This window comes from Oenanthe melanoleuca, chromosome 1, assembly GCF_029582105.1.
Source record: "Oenanthe melanoleuca isolate GR-GAL-2019-014 chromosome 1, OMel1.0, whole genome shotgun sequence".
Lineage (NCBI taxonomy): Eukaryota > Metazoa > Chordata > Aves > Passeriformes > Muscicapidae > Oenanthe > Oenanthe melanoleuca.
This window is the reverse complement of record NC_079333.1, coordinates 88995479-89018001: the sequence shown is the minus strand read 5'-3', so window position 1 is coordinate 89018001 and position 22523 is coordinate 88995479. Positions and strand designations below refer to the sequence as shown.

At 36.3% G+C, this 22523-nt stretch overlaps 1 protein-coding gene across 1 annotated transcript in view; it reads left to right on the top strand.

Annotated features, from left to right (window-relative positions):
* Window positions 1-22523, top strand: part of MYO16 (myosin XVI) — a 358267-nt gene that overhangs the window by 151811 nt on the left and 183933 nt on the right. Inside the window, 2 exon segments of the mRNA XM_056502322.1 lie at window positions 8287-8411; window positions 12189-12314. Of these exon segments, the coding sequence (XP_056358297.1) occupies window positions 8287-8411; window positions 12189-12314 (251 nt within the window).

Below are 22523 nucleotides of genomic sequence, written 5' to 3'. Positions count from 1 at the left end.
TACAGATTCCATTCTTTTTTCTACTGTGACATAGATACAGGAGAAAAAAATGTAGCATACTTTTCAGAAAAGCAATACCCACAGAATTATTCACTTTATGTGAGGGGAAATTAATTTAAAATAGCTGGTTAAAGGTTGACCTTTGATGGTAATACAGATTTCATGCACTTGAGCAAAATCTATTATGCTATTCCAAGCTGAGGGAATAATGGGTCTGTTTTGTTCCCTGAATAATAAAAGGATCATATTCAGGTGCCTCAGAAAAATGCATATAGAGCCAAAATCATGTGCAAACCCTATCCACTTAGGTGGTTTGGTATGGTTTAAATCAGTTAAAGTATTGTGCAGATTTTGTGAATATCGACCATTGTTTGTTAAATTCTTACTAGTAAGGGAATTAAGCCTTACTCTTCAGCTGAAAAATAGAAGTAATTTTTTCTGCCTTGCAGCAGTAGGTAGAATAAAAAAGAATGTAAAAAAAGAAGCTACATGTTAGTATAGAATCCTACACTGAAGCTGAAGACAGCTTTTAACATTAGACAGAATTAGCCAACTTGTCAATTACTACCATAAAGAGAATTTCCCTGAAGCCAAGAGCTAACAACATACAGGACATATGACGTGCAGAAAAATCTAATTTAGAAAAGTAGTGGGCAAGGATTAAGGAAAAATTTACTGCAAGCCTGACACTTTACAGTAATCTAAATATGATAGGAAGATATACCAAAATTTATTTTTGATTTAAACTGTAAGTAATTTGAAATTTCCATAAAATCTGGTGTGGTTGCACTAAAAACTCCCACAAAGCTGTTCATCCATTCCCTGCCTGACAAGGACAGCAAGATTGCTTACCAGATACTGTCACAGGCTAAACAGATTCAACTTGGTGGAAATAGTCAACTGTCAATAGGCTCAGGCAGAGAACAGAAAGGCAAACATTAGAATGATACTCCACTTCTTGTGAGAATAAGATCAAAATGAAGATCCCATTTGTGTGTATTTTTGTGGGATTGGTTGTTATTAGTTAAAAGGAATGAGTGTGTACACCAATATGTTTTAGTGTTGAGTTTGTGGTACAGAAACCCTTAAACAGATGTAGTAACCCAACAAGGGGAGAAGAACCCCTAGAGTTTCTCAGTGCAGTCAAGAAAATAGATATAAATCAATATTATTTTGTTTAAATACTGGTCTAAGCTTTAATGTTTCAAACTATTTCACAGACATTAAGGAATTATTGCTAATACACTGCAGTAAGAATTGACTAAAATGCCAACACATACAGATTGTTAGCACTAAGGATCAGCAAGCTTCAGCTAAAACTGGAGTCTCTAATATATTTTCTGTTTTAGAACCATATGCACCATGCTCCTGATTTATGCCTACAAAATTTCTTTCAACAATATTGATGCAGTAGGTTGACAGAAAAATAGGCAATCAAAACCAAACAGCCTCAGGGTGGCTCAAAGTTTTTTCACTTTGATTCTTATTGATTGGGAGCCACTTACCCATAAGATTATCACACACACACACAAAAAAAAAATCTATTTTCTTCAGAGAGCCTGATTAATTGATGGTAGGGGTTAGGTATTGGTGTTGCCAGTGAGAACAGAGGAACAAATGAAATGTTTCAGTAGGTCCTTTCAAAAAATGAAGCACATGAAAAATGTGGCACATTGGAAAATGTAATAGTTGAGAAGGCTCATTTTCCTTTGGCCTTTCTGTTTTCTAATATAAATGTGAATGAGCTACCTTAATATTAAATTTTTTCTAGTTCTTGGGGAGCTTTGAAGTCATAGATTCCTCTTAATGTTTTCTGCTTCCAGATGTTACCCATATGTTTCTATCAAAGGGAAAAGCTTTAAATTCACTGTGCAGGCTTTTTACACTGAAATTAACATTTTAAGTCATAGCCAGTAGTTTATGATCTAGTTTTCTACCAGATGCTAGAAGGAAAACAGGCATCTCCCTGACTAATAGGCTTTGTTAAGATTTGAAAAAAGATTGTGAAGAACATCAGAAACTGGGGCTGAACTTTCAGTTTCCTTTTGAACAACTTATCAAGAAATCTGATTCATTATCATCAGAGGCATTTTATAACTTTTTTTTTTATAGAATTTCTAAAACTTTAACATTAATCAAGTTGGAAAAAAGAGACAGGGCACCCACAATCCCTGTGACTTCTCCTCCAGCCCTGCTCCCAGGGCTTGGCTGCCTGAGCTCCAGGCCAGCTCTGGTGGCCTTGTGATCTGGGAGCTGTTGGATGGGAAGGAGCTAAGCTGGAGCAGCACTGCCATGACCCATCCTTTGTCTCTGGAGCCACATTTAGTCTCAGGTCCTTGCTTGAGGTAGCTTTGTGCCCAGACATGATTCTTGCTTACCCCAACCCTGGACCACTGATTTGACTCCTCGCTTTACCTGATCTGCCTGGATTTGTCACTAGAGGCTTTTCTGGCAACCACAGAACTGCTATTGGCCCTGATTCCCATCACCAGTCCTGCTCAATTTTTCTTTTTTGGCTACTGTGGGACTGTGCTCTGGTCAGCAAGAATGGTGACCTGCCTGACCTGTGTTCACCCTCAGCTCCTGCCTCCCTTGAATGTGTTGAGTAGTCTGCTTTTACTGCTCTCTCACAAAAAAAAAAAAAAAAAAAAAAGCCAAAAAAACAAACAAACAAACAACACCAAAAAAAAACCCAGAAAAACAAAAAACCAAAAAACCTATAGCATATTAAAACGTTGCAGTAAAATCTGTACTGTAGAAAAATCATCTGTGGTGGTCTCATTTCAGATATGATATTTACCCGCAGGACAGAGTGATATACTTATTTTGCTTCTGTATTCTAGTATTAATATAAGAAAAATAATAAATATGCAAATATCCACAAATTAATTCATTAATATTAAGCCTTGAATTACGCTAGCTTTTTGAAATAAATTGCAAAAAATATTTTTGTAATTATACAAGTTAAGAGACTGTTCAGTTAACTAATTTTAGCTGAAAGGATCATCAATGTCCTTATCGTAGAAGAGAGGAATAAAAGCATGCTCTAGTGGGAGAATTGTCACTCTGATATCTACATGAGGAGGAGGTGGGAACTTCACTTCTGATAGCATATTTGGAAATATGCTAGAAGGAAATTAACCTCATGAGCCCAGAAAGCCAACTGTGTATTCAGAGAAGTGTGGGCAGCAGAGCCAGGGAGGGGATTCTGCCCCTCTTCTCTGCTGAGAGCCCACCTACAGTACTGCATCCCGCTTTTGGCTCCCCAGCACAGGAAGGACATGGAGCTGTTGAAATGAGTACACAGGAGGCCACCAAGATAATTAGAGGGTGGAGAATCTATAATCTCTCCTATGAGGAAAGGCTGAGAGAATTGTGCTCTTTCGAGAGAAGGGTTTGCTATAGTTGCAGCCTTCCAGTATCTGAGGGTAGCCTATAGGAAAGATGGAAAAAAACTGTTTACGTGGGCAGGGACAATAGTTTTAAACTGAAAGAGAATAAGTTTAGGTTAGATAATAGGAAGAAATTCCTTACCTGTGAGGATGGTGAGACAAAGCAACAGGTTGCCCAGAGAAGCTGTGCATGCCCCATCTATGGGAGTGCTCAAAGCCAGATTGGATGGGGCTGTGAGCAACCTGGTCTAGTGAAAGGTATCTCTGCCCACAGCAGGGTGAATGAACTAGATCATCTTTAAGGCTCCTTCCAACCCAAGCCAGTCTGTGAAACTAAACATGCTTCACTAAATGTATGTAGTGATATCTTTAAAGGTAGGCAAAACCCTCCAGCAACAATCAGTTAGTATTACTTCAGTGAGTTAGTAGTTTTACAATGATACATTCTTTTGCAGTATCTGAAAATATTGGCTTCCCTCCTCACATAGCAAATGTTGCTGGCATGTATCTGTTTATATGCTGACCTTTGAAAATCAGATTCACATAATGCCAAGGGATATGCACAAGGGCTGTTGAACAATGTAATCTCAAAAAATAATGCTGTTTACAAAGATACCTAATAAGCAGCCAGAAAAGTCTTTCTAAAACTTAAAGAAAATAATAGCTACATCTGGATATTTCAATGAATGAAAATTCATGTTTAAAGAATTGTACCATGTTTTTATTTTTTTAATCATATCTATCCTATTCTATACCACACAGAAAAAAAATACAAATTTTAAACTGTGGTATTCCCTGAATTACAGAAGACTAAGAGAAGCTTCTCATGCATAGGGTGAAAAGAGCCTTGCTTTATCCACAGCTCTGTGGAAGGGCAGATACAGATAGTGAGAGGAGAGATTGGCTTCTCAAATCCACTGCAAGTTTTCAATGTTTGCATTGAAAGAAGACAAGATGCTGTTGACTTCTCCTTAAGAATATTAAGCCCACTGGAGAATGAGACCCGCATGTTGCACAAGAGTGGCTGCTGGGGCTGTGAGCGATGAGTGTTTGCCAGAGTGCTTCAGTGTTTTGCTTTGTACTGGTACCAGCAATGGGTGTTCCCCTTGCATTCTTGTTTGTACTGGACATTTGTGAGGAAAATGTGTTTAATAGCAATCCTCAGCTGTGTTTGCCTTGTATTTCTTCATCACTGAAATTTTTGGAAAGCTACTTTTGCATTATTTATCTGAGGTTTTTCTATTTCTTTTGGTTGTCACTTCTATAACCGTATGCCAGAGAAGGTGAGACAGCCAAAGCACATGAAATGGCCTTGTCAGGTGTTTTTCTTAAACAGTGAGAGGTAATTTATTTTGTACCTTTTAGGTTATGCTCCTGCCTGACATAAGCACTGATACTCATCACCAAACGTGTGCCCTGCAGGGTCACTTCTATTTTAACCACTCCTTCTCCATCTTATCTACTGCAGAATTCCTGACTGTGTAGCTTTTCTGATTTTACAGTGTATTTGGTGTGGGTTTTTGCATCTTATACCTTTTTGCCTTTTTTTTTTTTTTTTTTTTTTGACTTTCCAGTTTTTTGAAATGTGAATCCATTCCCATAGTGGATGCCAATGTGTTTTTTTTCCTCTTTTTATTCATGCTGGCTGTCGTCCCATTTCAGCTGAATATCTAAACCACATTTCCCTGTTGAAAAGCAACGTGAAGGTCATTCTTTGATTCAGGCAGTGAGAGTTACTTACTGTATGAGTAGCATTTTTTTGTTCCATCTAAATTCTTGGAAAGCATCACTCCCTGGGGAGGGAGTGCGAACTCCCCAGAATTATGAACTTGATCAAGGGAAAGCACTTATTGACAAGGTCTCCTTGTTTGAGCCTCACAGAATGATACATGTGCATGCTTGAAAAATCTGCTTCTCACTCCCCACTGCAAAAGTTTTTGCTTGAAGCCTAATAGCTCCTGAGTTCTTGGAATTCAAAACTCCACTTCTAAGACTGAAACTTAGATTGCATGTTTTCATTTTATTTTTTTGTAAAGGTAGAAAAAGGGAAACTCTATTGTTTCTGTAGCATTTTCAAACTCTGGATATTTAAAAAGTGAAGGCTGTGGAACCATGTCACATTGGTACCTCTCTAGCTGATTTACTTCTGTTTGTTTAATGAAATATGTATCATTCATTTATAGAAGTATTAGTTTGAAAACAGTAAGTCTGTCTTGAATAGGTTTTGGATTCATACAGACTGTGACTTTTGTTGCTCTGTGGCATGGTTTATGTGTTTTCTCTGAGCTGATGGCTGCATTACATTTATGATAGAAAACAATACAGCAGTTAATGCAGCTGAACGCTTTTCTTGTTTTCCTCTTCAGCACGAGCAGAGTTAGTATTTCAATGGCTGGGTTTTTCAATAGCCCCAGGTAAGTCACACCAAGCTTCAATAAAAGGCAATTTACAAGGAGAAAGGATCAGTATTTCACTGGTAATATAACAATTTACTGATATGTTAATTCTCTGACTATATTGGGTGTAAGTCAGTAGTAAATTGCTAGAGAAGGCTGAGTGGACTCAGCTGGCCTCTGACCTCAACCTGTAGACATTGCTGTAATTTACCTTGAATATGATGAAGGAAACAAACTCATAATAACTGTATTTCACTCTCAGTATTTTTTTATTTTTCATTTTTTTCTTCCTAGGACAATCAGAAACTGTTTTTCTAATTTGTGGAATGTGAAATTAGTTTCTGCTTTTGAATGTTTGAGGTTTTCTCAGACAAGAGAGGTAGTAAATTAATTTCCACCCATTTTCTGCCCCTCTCAAAACCCAAAACTTGTTCTAATTGTTTACCAGATACATCAAGAGGAAGAAAAAATTGACATAAGTTCTGTCAGCAGTACTTAAGCATGTCTTACTTCATCAGGTATAAAATGCTGCATCTATATTTAAACTTTAGTCTTCCTTACCTGAGAACATCAGAAAAAACTTCATCTGGATCAGTGAAGTTTTGTTTTGTCTGCTCAGTCTTCAATGTTGGGTGTTTAAAATGTCAACTCAACACTGCAAATGCTAATAAATTTTGGGTGTATATTGCCCTTAGGTATTTGGGAGAGTTCTGTCACTAGGAAAGGAGTGTTAAACCATTAATTTACTGTGGCAAAAAGCAGGAAATAGGTGGGAACAGAAGGAAAAAAAATATTTCATTGTCATGTGTCATTGGTAGTCTGTAAATGTCATGAAGTAGTTTCAAATCATTACTCTGAAATGTGATGAAAGTATAAAAGCTTTATTTCTGACAAAAAACAGGAGACACTGAGGACATTCTGTGAAATTGGCATTACGTTCTGGTCTAGCAACTTTCAGGCAGTAGGATGTTAAACACATTCTCCTTTGGGGACATTGTCTAATTTAATCTATCAGTGTCATATATATGTGTGTGTATATATTTATGTAGATACACGTAGATATATGTATGTGTTTGTCTAAATTACATTCACATGAAAGATTACAGGGTTAATACAGATACAGAAAACATTATTTTATCCATTTCATGCTTGTATTTATGTTTTACATTTGGTGTTTATTATCATTTAGATGACAGGTCTAAAAATGAGAGAATAGGAAGACAGTGCTCACACTGTCTTAAAATTTAATTTCAAAGCTGAAACTCTTACAAGTGTTGCAGGCAACAGAACATAAAGCAGCATGTACAAGTGGAAAAAATTTGGAATTCTTTGATGAACTACATATTGTGCACCTCTTTATACAAGTTCCAATTTTTTAGATTAAAACTGAGAAACTCAAAATATGATTTGACCCTGAAACATGCTTCCATTGTTTTAGTAATGTAAAGAATTTCAAGTACTGTTGAAGATAAAATATTAAGTTAAATACATATTAATTACATTAATTTATAGTTTGTAATTTTTCAGCTCGGTGATAAACGTGGAAGAGAAATAAAAAATCACTCGTGCATGATTTTTTGCTATGTCATGGCCAGAATAGAATTTTTATACTCAAAATGCATTTTCTGTATATGGGTTTAAATAATCATGTGCAGCTAGAAGCAGAAGAATGAACTCCTGAATTTTGATTATTTATTCCAATTAAACCACAGCGTGTTTTCTAATTTAACACTTCACACTTTTGTTGTATCCTGGTTCTTATTTTAAACCTCTTCAGACTGGAGACCAAGTTTTCTTTTGGCTATAGGCTGCCTTGCTTATCTTCTTTTTAATACTGTTCTTTGACAATTTTGGTAGCAATGCTGACACAAGCAATCCCACACTCTTCATTCCTTTCATCCCTTCCTGCTTGTTCCTACTGCCACACCACATTTCCTCTTGGTATATGGGGCCTTGAAGTGGTCTGGGCTCAGCTGGAGGACTAATCCCAGTTAAAAATAAACCAGGCACATAAAAGTGTTGAGTGTTAATGTCATTTGCTTGACTTCAGAATCTCTCAAGCATTTCAGCCACCAAATTTGAGGGACTGGTCTAGGTACTGTGTTGTATTTCCAGGGCTGAAAGAATGCAACAAAATTAAATAAGTCCCAAACACTTGAGTGGCTTCCTTAGATTTTTAAATTATTTTCCCAGTCACAGCTATTTCACACTCCCAGTGGGTTTCATGATATTGCATCTCCTTTACCTGCAACTGCTCTTGCAGTCAGTAGGAGATCAGGATGGTTTATTGGATATTGCTCACTCACTTAAATCATCCATATATCAACTGATAAAGATAAGAGTAGACTTTCTGGGAACTGTAGGCAAGTAAACACTCAAAAATATACACTAAAGTCTATTTAAATGTTGATTAATCTTATAAAAACCCAGAACATAAAATCATATATCTGTTCTTAATTGATGAATAACATAGAAGGTTTTATCCCTTTTTTTTCCAGGTGTGGAGCTGAATTCCTTGCGCCAGATGAAGATTCAGAGAGCTGTGACAATGCTTACAGATGTCCGACAGCTCATCTCAAGTGGAGGCAGCGTGAATCAAAAGAATGATGAAGGAGTTACCCTGGTGAGTGGGGACATGTAATCATCACCCTGGGAATATGCATGTGTTCAACCAGTTCAGCATGTTTGCAAGGCAATTCTCTTAAGAAGGTTTTGGTTATACCTGGTGTTTTGAAAATAGATGTATGTCAATTGCATGCATAATATGGATTTTAAAATAGGGTAGTGCAACATCTCAATGATTTTTTTCTTTCTCCTGATGAATAAATATGCGACATCAAATTTAATAGCAAAAATATTAACATCATAGTTTAAAGCTGCAGGAGGTACATGTGGTCTCTGACATTCTGTGTGAGAGAGGGGCTGAAACTTCACTCAGTGATCCCTGGTTTGGCTTGTATGTTCTGGCTGAGCCCTACTAAAACACTGTATTGTGTAGCAATCCAATCTTGATTCTGTGTATTGAAGCATTCAATACACCATAAATACAGAAAAGTACTTCTTCTCCCAAATTTGAATGTTATTGGTAGTCACTGGGTTTCATTATATTTTTTTTCTGAAAATAGGTCTTCTGTTTGTTTTGTCAGGACTTCTATTTCTTCAGCTGTCAAATAATTCCAAATTAGTGTATTTCCATAGCATGTCTGTGGAATGTTCCCTTTGCATATAAAATCTTCAACACCATTATCAATCAATCAATAAATGGTAAATCAGCAGCATAATATATCAAATAATTTTTTTAAAGTGCCTTGATTTTTTTTTTTGCAAATGGTGTACTAATATTATTAGAACACTAATAATTATTACTATCATTTCTGCATTTGCATTGAATTACATTGCCTGATACTGAATTAATATACTAAATAATTCCATATTTAAATACCTGTGGAGTGTTTAAGCTATAACCAAAAAAAATTATCAGCCTCATATCTAGGTTGAATCCAGGCACTGTCTCTCTCTAGAAACAGAACACTGTGACTTTTGGGGTGGCAACCCCAAGGCAGTTAACTGTATTTAAAAACAGGAGGGAAGCAGGGAAAGAGTGGGAAGAAACAACACAAGTTTTAGTTATTTCATAAAAGCATTAATTTACCTTCCAATTTTCTGGTATTTTTATCTAAGCTGCTAAATCACACCTGTTGTACTTAACTTCTATTGCTATTTACGTCAGAATTGTCTGAATTAAACAGAGGTATGATCTTAAATAAATCTTACTGTATAAGACCTTTCCTGTAGTTAGCTGGAATAGTTGAAATACATTTCTGCAAGATGTTTAACAGAACTGCAAATACTGGTAGAAAAACACGTGGATACTTTGGGGTTTCTGCTGTTTGCTTAGGAGAATGTTGACAAAAGGGATATTTTTTGCATGAGCGGTTTTTGTGCTGAAATCTCATTTTTTCAAGAAAATAGACACCAGGTAGGTAATTTTGCTTTTCTTTGAGATTTCTATTTTGTGAAACTTTTGTTTGACAAACTGGTGGAAAATCCAGAATTTTTTAAACAATTATCTCTTTATTCATGGGTATTGAGTCAGCCAGTCTGTGATACTTGTATAGGTACCAGAGGGTTCTGGGAATAATGTTTTTTTCCTCTACATCTATCTGTACAAAAAAGACAAGTATCTCTCTTTTAAGTCTCAAATTAGTTTTGTTTTCTCTTGATAGAAGTATAGATAGAAATATCTTAGTCCATGTGTAAGTTGAATAAAGAAGAAATTATTGTTGTAAATGTATAAATACACACATTCTCATGGACTCATAATGCCTACATTTGTGCACATGCAATACCAACAGACATTTTTTTCTGCTGTATTCTCCTGTAATAATTTTTCTTTTAAAGATTTCAGCCATGAAATATTTCCTAGGAGCTTTTACTCTGCTTGAAAATAACACTTGTCAAGTTGATGTCTGAATAGAAAATGTAATTTTTTCAGTTAAAACACACTCTCCCTCCACCACAAAGTTATGTCAAATTACAGGAAAAATTTGAGGATTTTGTACATTGAAAATCATAGCATGCAGAATCAAAATTCTGCCCCCAGGGGAGTTTTGCACCCTTCCCAGGGGAAGATTTTGGATGAGTTGTACTGTATTCATCCCCTCTGCATCAATCATGTTCATAGTGGAAACTTTATGCATACTCTGTGTGTGCAGCTGAACCAGAAATAGCAGGTAAGGGAAATTATATCCTCAATTCACATTTTAGTATCTCCTCTTCTTACAGTGACTTTGGAGCTACACAGTTGTAGTAATAGGTTTATTGCAAGACCTTTTAATTGCCATTATCCATCCATTTCAATCACCAGAAGAACAATATCTCATGCTAACAATGCTTCAAGGAGAAAAAGTTGTGCAGTTGTGCTGTGCATTTTGGGGATACAGGGACCAGCTGTGATCTGACTTCTCAATTTCTGCAATATTCCTATGCCCTATTCTTATTGACTAATGTGGGTATTAAGTTCTTCTGACTGGAGATAAGCAGTTATATTTTGCCAAATCCCAAATTCAGGTCTTGTCCCCCTTGTTCCCAGAAGTGAAAGGAATGTTTGAAATCATAGTAGAGGACTATGAGAAAGTAAAGACAACTAAACTATAACCTGTATCTCTCTCCTCATATGAAATATGTGCCTCAGCAGTTATTCACCATGTATAAGAAACCATTTCCACCAAAGCCTGCAAATTACCATTTTTCCCTGATATAATATTCCTTTTCGCATTTTCTTCTTCTACATTACTATTAAAAGAGAAAATAATTTTATTGCCCTATTATGTCTTTCCTTTTCTCTGTTCACAAGGCCTGTTAGGTATTATATTGCTTTTTATATTTATTTTTCACACTTGCTATTTGTTTTAAATAAAACCCTGAAATGACTGTTGGGATTATTTATATAAAAAAATCTCATCCTATAAATAACATATAGTGGAATTGATTGCTGATATAAATGTCAAACACACACATAGCTGTAAATAATAATATATTGCAAAAGATAATGTCCAGCTCCTCAAATCATCCATTAATGAAGATATTTTGAGTTTTTTTTCTATTTTCTTAAAGTTTTTCTTAAAGTTTTCATACTTTACCAATTTTACAGTATTTGCTACTCAGTGTGACAAGCCCTGTGCAAACACAGCTACCTTTGAAGTTGTCCCTGCTTTACCAGCAAGTTGCACTACTTGACCTCCTAAGGTTTCTACTGACCTCGCTCAGTTACTGCATTTTCCACCTTCCTTCTGTTCCACTTTGACTCTTAAATGAAGTTTAGAGATAAAGAAAATAAACTAAAATTATTTAAACAATTACCAATTAAAATAATTAAGTACCTAGGGAAGAAATGTAAGTATAGAAAATAAAAATTTTGTTGCTCAAAACTGAGAAAGTATGTTTTTGTCACTAATTTTGTGCTGCAGTCTCAATGTGCCTGGTTTGATTATGTGCTAATGAATTTATTTTGGAGTAGTGTCAGCTTAAATCTGGAATATTTGAACTGCCACAAAAGAAAGTTGTTCTAGGCTCAAAGAGCTCAAGCTCTGTTGAAATCTATGATTCTGCCATGGCTCATGAAGTCTTTGAATGTGTTTGAAAGCATGTTTGCTAGAAGTTATATGAAAAGTGATAGACTATATTGTTTAGTAGCTCACAAAAAGCTAGAATATTTTTTTTCTGGTGCATCTTATTTATAAATGGTAAAAAAGATTAAACAGTTGTTTTCTAGCCTGTAGTAATCACAAGTACATTTTGCATTTGCTGTAAGTATGATTTAGTAAAGATATGAAGTAGCATACCATGGATTAGTTCTTTAAACTATTAACACAGGCAAAATTTATCTTTTATATTGCAGCTGCATGTGGCCTGTGCTAATGGATACAAGAATGTTGCATCTCTGATACTGGATCATGGGGCTGATCTCAATGTAGTGGATAATCAGTACTGGACACCCCTACATTTGGCTGCAAAGTATGGACAGGTAAAGCATGATTTTTCACCTGCTTCTCTTCCCTTTGGGGTAGCCTGCTACAGCAATAGCAAATGCTTTCAAGTGGGGGAGACTATTCTTACTTTAATGTTAAATCTTTCTCCTTTGTATAGAACAGACTGGCATCTCAAATGACAGAGACCATTTGAGAATGAGCCTTGTAAAGCTATCAGCCCAATACTGCTCAGTCCACCACCAGCAACAGTTTGTCTACAGCAAAAACTGGTATACACTGACATTTGAAAGGAAGACAAAATAAACAATTTGTCTGTTATTTTTTTACGATCTGATATCAAAATTTGTTCAGCTAACTTTTTTTTTTCCTGTGTTTATTTCTGTAAATAAATGTCCAGGATTCATTTAGCAGCTGTGTTAAATGTTTTCCAGTCACTGAGTTATGGAAGCACCCTAGGTTTAGAGTCCATGCCTAAATATGACTTGTCCCTCTTAAAACCTTTTCAGTTTTCATTTTTCTTACGTTTTCAGTTCTTCATCCTCCCTCTCAGTAGTCATGTTCAGTGAGATTTTTACAGTTTGGCTCCTTCAGGAGAGTCCTTCACAGCTCTCCACCCACCTCAGGGCTCACAAATCACTACTTACATATAAGTGTCTTCCAAAAACCTCTGTGATGCATCTTAGCTCAGACTTCAGAAAATAAATTATACACTTTATAACAGGAAAATCGTAAAAAATGTAGCAAAAGCAATAGTGGAATAATAAAAATAGCTGTGTTTATTTAGATTAGTTAGTTCTGCTGGGTAATAGATTTCTCCTATTGAGATGCCCTGTGCCTGCTCTTGAACAAAGTGTCAAAGCTCTGCATATTTTCATAATAGATTAAGTCATTGGGTTATATATATGTATAAACATACATATATACAGCCTGAAGTGGATCCTCAATAACTTCAGGTAGTGTAAATTTACAGAGAAAAATTTCACACAAAGATACTGAACCAAAGTTTTGTTAACAAGTGAGGTATTTTGAATTTACTGTAGATTTAATTCTCTCATCCTATCTTACCCTGTGCTGTTCTGTAATTCTGCTGCAGTTCTACTACTCTCACTGATCCCTCTGCACTCACTCTGTGTTCAGATTTCAGTAGGGCAAGAAAGCTCTTACTCAGAAATGAGGGATAGCAGTGATGCAACTTCTTATTCTCACCTTTTAGGGTCTCTTACAAGTTAGAGCTTTGTACTGCAATAATATGCTTCTACTAAAATTTGTCCATTTCTTATATTGTGAAGCTAAACCCGAGTTTAATTGAAGAGGACGTGAAAGAACTCACTTGAAAGAGCTGGGAAGGAACTTTCCTTATGTGTGTGTAGCATGTGTATGTTTACAAACTCTGGATGACTTGAAATACTCTTTTTCCTATGAAGATAGGTATTTTTCTTTCAGAAACAGGCCTATACGTGTACAGTTTGTAATTGAAAGCGGCTAATGGAAAAAATGTCTTTCTTTTTGAAGAATTCTAAAAGCTCAGATTGCTATTCTTGAAATTATCCTTTTTGTTGAACTTTTGTTGAACTGCATCTCCTTTATATCCTACAGGACAAGTGTTAATTTGTTTTATTTCAGGAGTTTTCAGTGAGGAGTCAGGAACCAGCTGCACTAGTCTCTATATAGCCAGTATAGGTACACACAGAGAAAGAATATGAAGGAACATGGGACACTAAAATTAGCTAAATACAGACTAAATATCTTCCTTTTGTATTGTTAGTGAATAAAAAGTTTAGAGATCTTATTATATATAATTTTCCAGCATTATTAAGGAGATAAATACAGCTTTTGTGTGATTGTCTTTTTAAGAAACAAGTAAACAATTTAAATTCCTTTATAAAAGGGATTTGTTACATATCTTCTAATTCTTTCAGTAACTGCACCATCAAGGTATTCCTAAAATTTCTTTTCTTATGATGATAATTTTAAAATATCTTAAATATCTTTAAAATATTTTAGCCTTAGAATGAATTCTCATGCCTTATTTATAATTCCATTCTGAGTAATTAATTGGAAACTAATATGAGCATTATTCCTATTTTGGGTAAAAGTAGTATGGCAGAAAGTGAATAACCTTAGGCAAGGCATGATTTGGATAGTCTCCTTTAAATTAAAATATATTTATGAGGAAATAGTTATTTTTTTTAGCCAAAAATTTTAATGTTCCCTGAGAAAGTAATTAATGTAAATTCTGGGCTTGATCTCTTACAGTTTCACTCTTCTAACATGTATTTGTAGCATATTTTTTTTAAAAAGTCACACTTTAAAACTTGCTACAGTGATAAATCTCTATCTTGTAGTGGAAGACTCTGATAAAGTCTATTTAGTTTTAGTTTGCTGTCCTTGTAAGTTCTTGGGGGGATTTCTGCCCTTCCAGAAATGTATTAGAACAGCAAAATAGCTTTTCTTGTCCTATAACATGTCTAATAGGCAATGATCCTTTAATGAGTGGTCACAGAAATTTCAGAAAACCTGTTTTAAACCATTGTTATTGAGTAGTTTTCTAGCACTGGTGCTTCTCTACCTGCAACTGAACCCCATCCAATATAGGAATAATATTATATTCCAGGAGTCACAAGGAGTGATAGTTTTTCCTGTCTATAAAGTAGCTGCAGATGTATTTTTCATGTGGAGGAGCTTCTCACCTTAATAACATGCTGTTGAATTAGTTATACAAATTACAGATTTAGTTTTGGAGCTATTTTGTAGTATAGACCTTACATATTTATATTTTGCATATTATCTTACCAAAAAGAAGTTGTGATATGAAGAAGATTTTACTCTGTTTTAGGGTGACATCCAGACTCAGTTGAAGCACCTGAGCTCTATGCATATACTTATCTATATTTGCAAATACACAAAATGGGAAAAACCCCACACACTTGGCTATTTGTAACAGCATAGCAATAATAGGTATGGTACTAATTTACATTACCTGGGGGGAAAAAACCCAACAAAACAAAAAACTCCCAAGGAACTGCATAAGTTTTAAATTTATAGTGAGAAATTTAATTTGCGTTGGCAGAGGGGAAACTTGTAAACAATAAAGGCACTGTAAGCTTCTTGTTACAAATCTCCAGTTGTAAATGAAGTGTATTATAAAAATCTTACTGCTCCATCTTCCACAGTAATTTATATGTGAAATTACTGGTGAAAGATACATCAGTCTGAGTGAACTTATTATGAGAAAGATGTTGCATCCACACCTTATTATAAACCTGGCTTGTAGAGATTCCTTGATAATGGCAAATCCATTTTTTTTTAGGATGGGATTCTTCTTAACTAAATTTAGCCAACTAAACTTAAGGACAAAGTCAAAGCTTTTTCTTGTCTAATGTGAAGAATCACCTCTAGAAGACAACTCAGAAAATTCTAGGGGATGTATTTAAAATAGGGGTGATGATTCATTGCTTGTAGGTCTGATCCTTCTTGGTTATAGCACATGTCAGAGGTGTAATCTGAACATTTTAAGATCCTTCATGAGGAATCCAGATCAAAGTGTGGGGCCAAAGGATGAGGCGTCTGCCCACTGGTGTTCTGGGTCTCCCCAGTCATCTTGAAGTGGGCATGGAGTTGATGCCTTGCATTTAGAAAACATAAAATTGCACAGAGTGAATCCTAGAGAAGGACTGAAGTTAGACACTTATAACAAAACCAATCTTATCACAAGCAAAACCTAGCAGAATCCTGTTGTATTGTTTCCAGAGAGGGAGCAAGTGTTTTAAGTGTCAGTATGTATTATCTGATGTTGGAAAACAGATTATCTGTGTCTATCTTTACAAACATTTGTAAAGAAAACCAGTTTAATGGATAAATTTACCATTTAAACATTATTAATCTGAATATTAAAATAGGGCATTGATTAATGATAAATGAATTGTCCTGATAGTGACAGAACATGTAGATCCAGAGTAGAATATTTTTCTTGCATTGGAATACAGGATATTGCTGGTGAGTTTGAGGGTTATGTACAGGATATAGCTACTGAGCACAGAATAGGGCAGCTGAGGCTGCTGCCTGAAGGTCAGTCCCTTTAAGACAGGAATCTGCTTTACAGGAACAGATTAGGTTATTATTGAGTGTAATAGACTGTTAATTGAAATACTACCAATCTGCAAACATTTAAAAATAGACCTATTTTTAAACAATGCTATACTGAGTTTCTAGGTTTGTTCTCATTTCCCCTCCCATAAGTATTAAGGCTAAAGGCAATCTTGTGTTTTAAATTGCATATTGATATTAACATTATACCCAAAAAATTATATTATTGTGTGATTAAGATCAGAGTTGCTTACTTTAATCATTTTAACCTAAAGGAAAATAATAACCTCTAGAACACACATCCAAATATGCATCTGTGACACCCAAAAACCTCTTCAAAATAAGATTATTAAGGCAAGAAAGCTAGCCTCAAGAAGTTAGAATATGTCAGGAGTGCCCATGTGAATTGAATAAGGCCTTTTGGACACAGAGATTTCCAGCCTGTTTTTGATGGCAGTGGAGCTCCTGTCAGGCAGGTGTATTGGTGGCTGCTGTCTGTGCACACCAGCACAGGGCACACGTCCTCTCTCGGGTACCACCCTGCCCATCCTGGCACTGCTGCCAGCTGCAGAAGGGCAACTTGTATTCCTCAGGCTGGCCCCTTAATTTGAATTCAGCACAGCCATCACTTTGTGGACAGCCAGTAATCTGGCCCTGGTGGTGCTGTCCCTGCTGGACATCTTCCAGCTGCTGTGATCAGGAGAGGCACACTTGCCCTCCCCGCGGTGGGAATGGGCTGCAGCTCTGACATTTGCCTTGGGTACTTTGGCACAATTCCCAGGCACAAGCTGCTTCTTTGTTGTTTATCACAGAAATGTCACCTTTCAAACAGCTATCTGACACATGCAGGTCAGAGCTGACTCTGCAGTAGCTCACACACTTCCTCTCCCAAAATTTTGTCCTTGGGGGATGATGCCTGTGTCTAAACTGTTAAATCACTAAATAAAAGAGGACTAGGGATTAAGCCCATTGATATTGTTTGGAGCTAGTCTCCTCTGTAGGAGATTAGTCCTGTTTGTAGTGAGCTGGCTGGAGTGGTCCAAAGGAGAATCAGGGGGTGAGCTAACACTTAAGCAGTGCGGATTATAAGGGACATTAAGCTTGTTCCATTGCACTCTCTTACTTAGTAAGACAGATTTAGCTTCTGGCTTTGAAGTTTAAAGGGTTTCATGATATAAAAAAAACAAATAAGACATTTGTTCAACTGCTTCTGGACCTCTGCAAGAGTAACTCCTCTACTAGCAAGGATTTCTTCCAATATAAATTGGAAATATCCCACATAAAAAAATACAGATGTCAGATGCCTACCTCATGTTTCTTAGGAAATTATATATGTCCTGTGTTGTTTTGCAAATGTGTGAAATTGTCATTCTGTCTGTATATTCTCCCTTACACAAGTTTGGTTAGTCTGTGTCATACCCCTCTGATTAGTTAGTTCATCAAAACACAACATTTCTTTCAGATTATAAAAGGGATTCTGCTCCTTGCTGAAGTCTCAGAGAATACACTCTCTTATTATATGAACACATTTGCACATCATTGCCAAATAGATTAATCATTTGACTCAACTGTGACCTGTAGATTCTTTTTTTATTTAAGTGCATGTTGAACTAAAAAAAAAAAAACAAAACAAAACAAAAAAAAAAAAAAAAAAAAAAAAACAAACAAAACAAAACAAAACAAAAAAAAAAACACCAAAAACAAAAAAACCCCCACATCTGTTGTTAGAATATGTGTCAGTGTAGATGGATATACATGAACACATTGTGGGAATTGATATTTCATCTCATGAAGTTTGGCCATTGCCACAGGAGTTCCTTAGAATGCAGTTTCTGAACTTGTAAATCACTAATGTTTTCAGTGAAAAGAACCTAAAGAAGGGGGTGTTTGTTGAGTGTTTCAAAAAGAATTGGTTATAGTCACTCAGGGAATAAATATTTTCCCTGTCAAGTAGTTGAAGTCTTTAATTTATGGTCAGAAAATCCTCTAGAGAATGTATTACCCAGACATATCTCACCCTTTTTTGTTCAGTCTTTTTGTTCATGTTTGGCATATGTTATTCTACTCAGGTAGAAGAGCTGTATTTCCCTTCAGCTCAAATTACACAGTTTGCTCAAACAGAGAGCCCACTTTGGGATTCCTGCTTGTGATATCTTTTTTTCACTCTCAATGTATTCACAAGATTTCTCTAAATTACTCAAATGCTAATTGTGGGCAGAGAACATAAGGCAAGGAATCCTAGATTCACACCATACCAAAAGATAAGAAAAGAGTCTGAATATCATATGCAGACTAGGAAAAATCTCAATTTACAAAATTGCTGTAAATTCTCATTGTTTACATATATGTTTATAAAGCTGAGGTGTGCACAATCTACTCTATATACTCAGTTGTTGCACGATCTCTCTGATCAATATAAATTTTATTTTCCTTAAAATACCATTTATAGTGACTTTCATATATGAGAGGCAAGTATGAAAAAAGAAGTCTAACAAGGCTTTTCAGGCACAAACTTAGAGAAGTGACAGATTTACGATCATCTCTGTAATAAAAATATATAACTTGCAGGCCCATAACTTACAAGCATCTGATTATGTGATCACAAGGTCACAAAATATTTTCCCTGAGTTATTTTATTTTTTCTCTGTCTAATTTCCTGGTGGGTTGAAAAATGGAAATATTGTCAGTCTTGAAGTAATTACTGTTGAAATTTTTACATCAGCTGTAGAAAGCCATTTAAGTGACCTTTGTTACTTGCTTTAATAGCTGAAAAGAGCACTAGGCTTCCCTTTTTTTGCTGGAATGGTTCCAGATGTTTAAAAGGCATCCTCTTAGACCATATAGGTTAAACTTGCTGGCTGCAGAAAGGTGGGGGTGACACTTGGGGAGCTTGTGTTCCATTCAGGCTCTGTGCCTGAGCAGACACAGTGTTTGTGGTTCATTCCTCCCACTCTCAGCCTTATTTGTGCCTCCAGTCTGTTCCATTCTTGTCGTTATTCTATTGCCTTATTGTCCAGTTCCTTTGCCTGGCTTCATGTCCTTTCCTTACATGTTTTATCTGAACCCTGATTCCTTGCAGTCAGCTTCTGCCCCTCCTCCACTCCCTGGTTCTCATCCAAGCTTTCATTTTTTTTCTGTTTTGACTTCATGCCAACCTTCCTGCCCTTCTGTCCTACTTGCTTACAGTCCCAGTCTCCCTTGTTCAATCTCAGTGGTTCTTTCCTCACATCACTTTCTTCTTTCATTTCTCTGATTAGTCTGTCTTTACCTACATCCTGGCTCCTTGCCACATTTCTCTTCTTCCCTTTCACTTCATTTATTTCATGCTGTTAGCTCCAGATTCCAGCTTTTTATCTATGCCCTCTTCCATTCCACACACTCCCCCTCAATGCTTTCTATCCTGCTGCTAGTCTTATTCCCACAGCCTACTTTTTCTAATCTGTTCCACTTTGCTGACCACAGTTGGTTATGGTCCTCTTTTCTCTGCACTCAAATAGGGAGAAAAAAAAAATCTTCCTAATCTATATTGCATTAAGAAGGGAAATCTGTAATGACTTTCAGACTTGATTTCCTATGTTTAGAGTGATATTGTGGATCAGCTTGCAATTGCAGAGGAAATTCTCTTTAGCCTCTGAGCACTGTTGCTCTTTTTTTAGGGCTTTACCTATGAAATTTTTTCTTTAAAGGACACACAATTATCTAAGGCATACTATTATGTAATGGAAAACAAATACACAATCTTAGAAGCTCAGTTCACAGGAACTCTAATGGGAACTCCCTAATGTTGGGAGTCTCTGTCTTGGAATTTGTTTCACTCCTGGGAGTAGGATTCCTAACCTACATTTTTCTTCTTTATGTACTTGATGCTTGCTAAAGTGCCCATCATCACCCCATTTAATTAGTTACATAGTCTCCAGTGTTATTTTAAGGATTTATATTGCTCCATGACTTATCTGATCTTATTTATTCAATCTGTGGAGTATGTGGTTAGCGTTAAACTACAGCACTTCTGTCACAGAAGCTTAGTAATTATAATAATACAAGTACTAATAAAAATGGAAACTTCTTCCCTGATCTTCATTCTTTTTATTGCAAATCTTTTGAACATCCAACTGTATATAGAAATGGAGCAGCTGTCACTGGTTCTACTAACATGTAGGCCTACAGTGGATTATACCAGCAAAAGGGGGTTCCCTGATTTATCCCCAATAATAAAAAAAATTTATTTCAAACATTGGTTAGGTGATTTTTTTTTTAAAGTTTTGAAACTTGGCTAATTTTCAATGATTTTCCAAGCAGACAACAAAAATAATAGTCTCAGCCTGTGGAATTAATCTTATACATTATAAAAGTCTTCAAATCATGCAAACACTGCATCTCACAGGGACACGTAAAATATTTTTCCACTCCTGGCTACTAGAAGTGCTTCATTTTTGCTTGCTTTTTTTTTCTATCTTAAAAAAAAAAAAAAAGAAAAAAAAGAAAAATCATAAGCATTCACAGGCAGCAGTCCTAGCAAACTGCCTAACAAAAATCACACAGGTAAGCATGCACTTTTCAACCCAGTAAGACAAATTTTAGTCATCTGAGCAATAGAAAGCTGGTCCTTATGAGTGCAGAGATATCTTACTCAGTGGTGAAGACTGCAGATTATAATGGTGCAATCAGTGATATTTCTTGTGATCTGTCTAGGGGTTTTGTTGTGTTTAGTTAACATACACCTTAGATATTAAAGTAATACTTGGTGATTTTACTGTATTTCACACAATAGTGAGAAATTGATAGTCAAAAATAATACTGTTTTTGATCTACATTTGTTGTTCCTCTAGTTTCTTATTGTTCATCTTTTTCTTACTGTGGATGAGCACATCATGGGGACCATATCCAGCAAAAATGAAGTGGTAACCTGAGAAGTGACAGTAGGTAGAACAAAATTTCAGGAAGAAGGTGGTGAGGGCTTAGGCAGAGAAAACTGAAGAAGTGTCTGGGGAATAAAAATGAAGAAGGAAGTTAGGAACTGAAAGGTTGACAGTGAACCAGGTCACTTAGGGATTATAGAAAATGTCCAATGTATGTTGAAAGAGAGAGGAGTGGAGAAGTGGAAAGAAAATATTGGTGTTGACAGGGAAGAAAAGTGAAAGACTGAAGGAATTTACTGTTGGGGGTTTGTGCAAATTTGCTAATGCATATTCATTGCTGTGCGAAACAGCACATGAGGACATTAGCATAAACCTCCAGCTTTCTGAATTTAGGGCTTAAACAGGTATCCTCTGATGGTAAAGAAAAGAGAATAAATGATCTGAGTTAGTGGCTCTGGGACTGGGACTTGGATAATAAGAGCTAAAAGCTCAGGCAGAGCCAGCACTTGATCCTTTGCAGGTGCTGGTACATATTTAATGCCCTGTACATTGCTTCAGAGGAGAATATCTGACCAGACAGGAGAGGAAGACACTATTCAGAAGTACTAGTTCTGCTCTCCAGCTAATTAATTACCAGTAAAAAATAGCAGATGTCTTTGCAGCCTCAAATGCATGGGGAGATCTGTGTGAGATGGAGGAATCTCTGTGTGCCACTACACTCTGTCACTCCTTCATGCCCCGTATTTCCTACTCTGTCACTGCAGTTGCTTATCTGTGGCAAAAGGCCTTGCAATCTTGCTATCACTGGTGCTCATATGCCTTTGTTTTGTGGGGTTTTTAGCTAATTTTTAATGTGTGGTAAAACTTGGCCCCATTTTTGGCACAGGGCAATTGTACTTGGAGGCTTTAGAATGTGCATGTTGTAATAAATTTATTTATGCTGCCTTATGTCACAGAATCACAGAATGGTTAAGGTTGGAAGGGACAACAGTGGGTCATATGGTCCAGCTCCCCTGCTCAAGCAGGATTATTCCAGGGCACAGGATTATGTCCAGACAGCTCTTGAATATCTCCAGTGAGGGACACTCCATAGCCTCTTTAGGCAATTGGTTCCCGTGCATGGTCACCTGCATGTAAAGAAGTTATTCCTCATGTTCAGGTGAAACGTCTTGTGAATCAGTTCCTGCCCTTTGCCTCTTGTCCTTTTGCTCAGAGCCATGGAGCAGAGCCTGGCTCCATTCTCTTGACAACCTCCCTTCAGACACTGACAGATTGATGTGGTCCCCTCCCAATCACCCC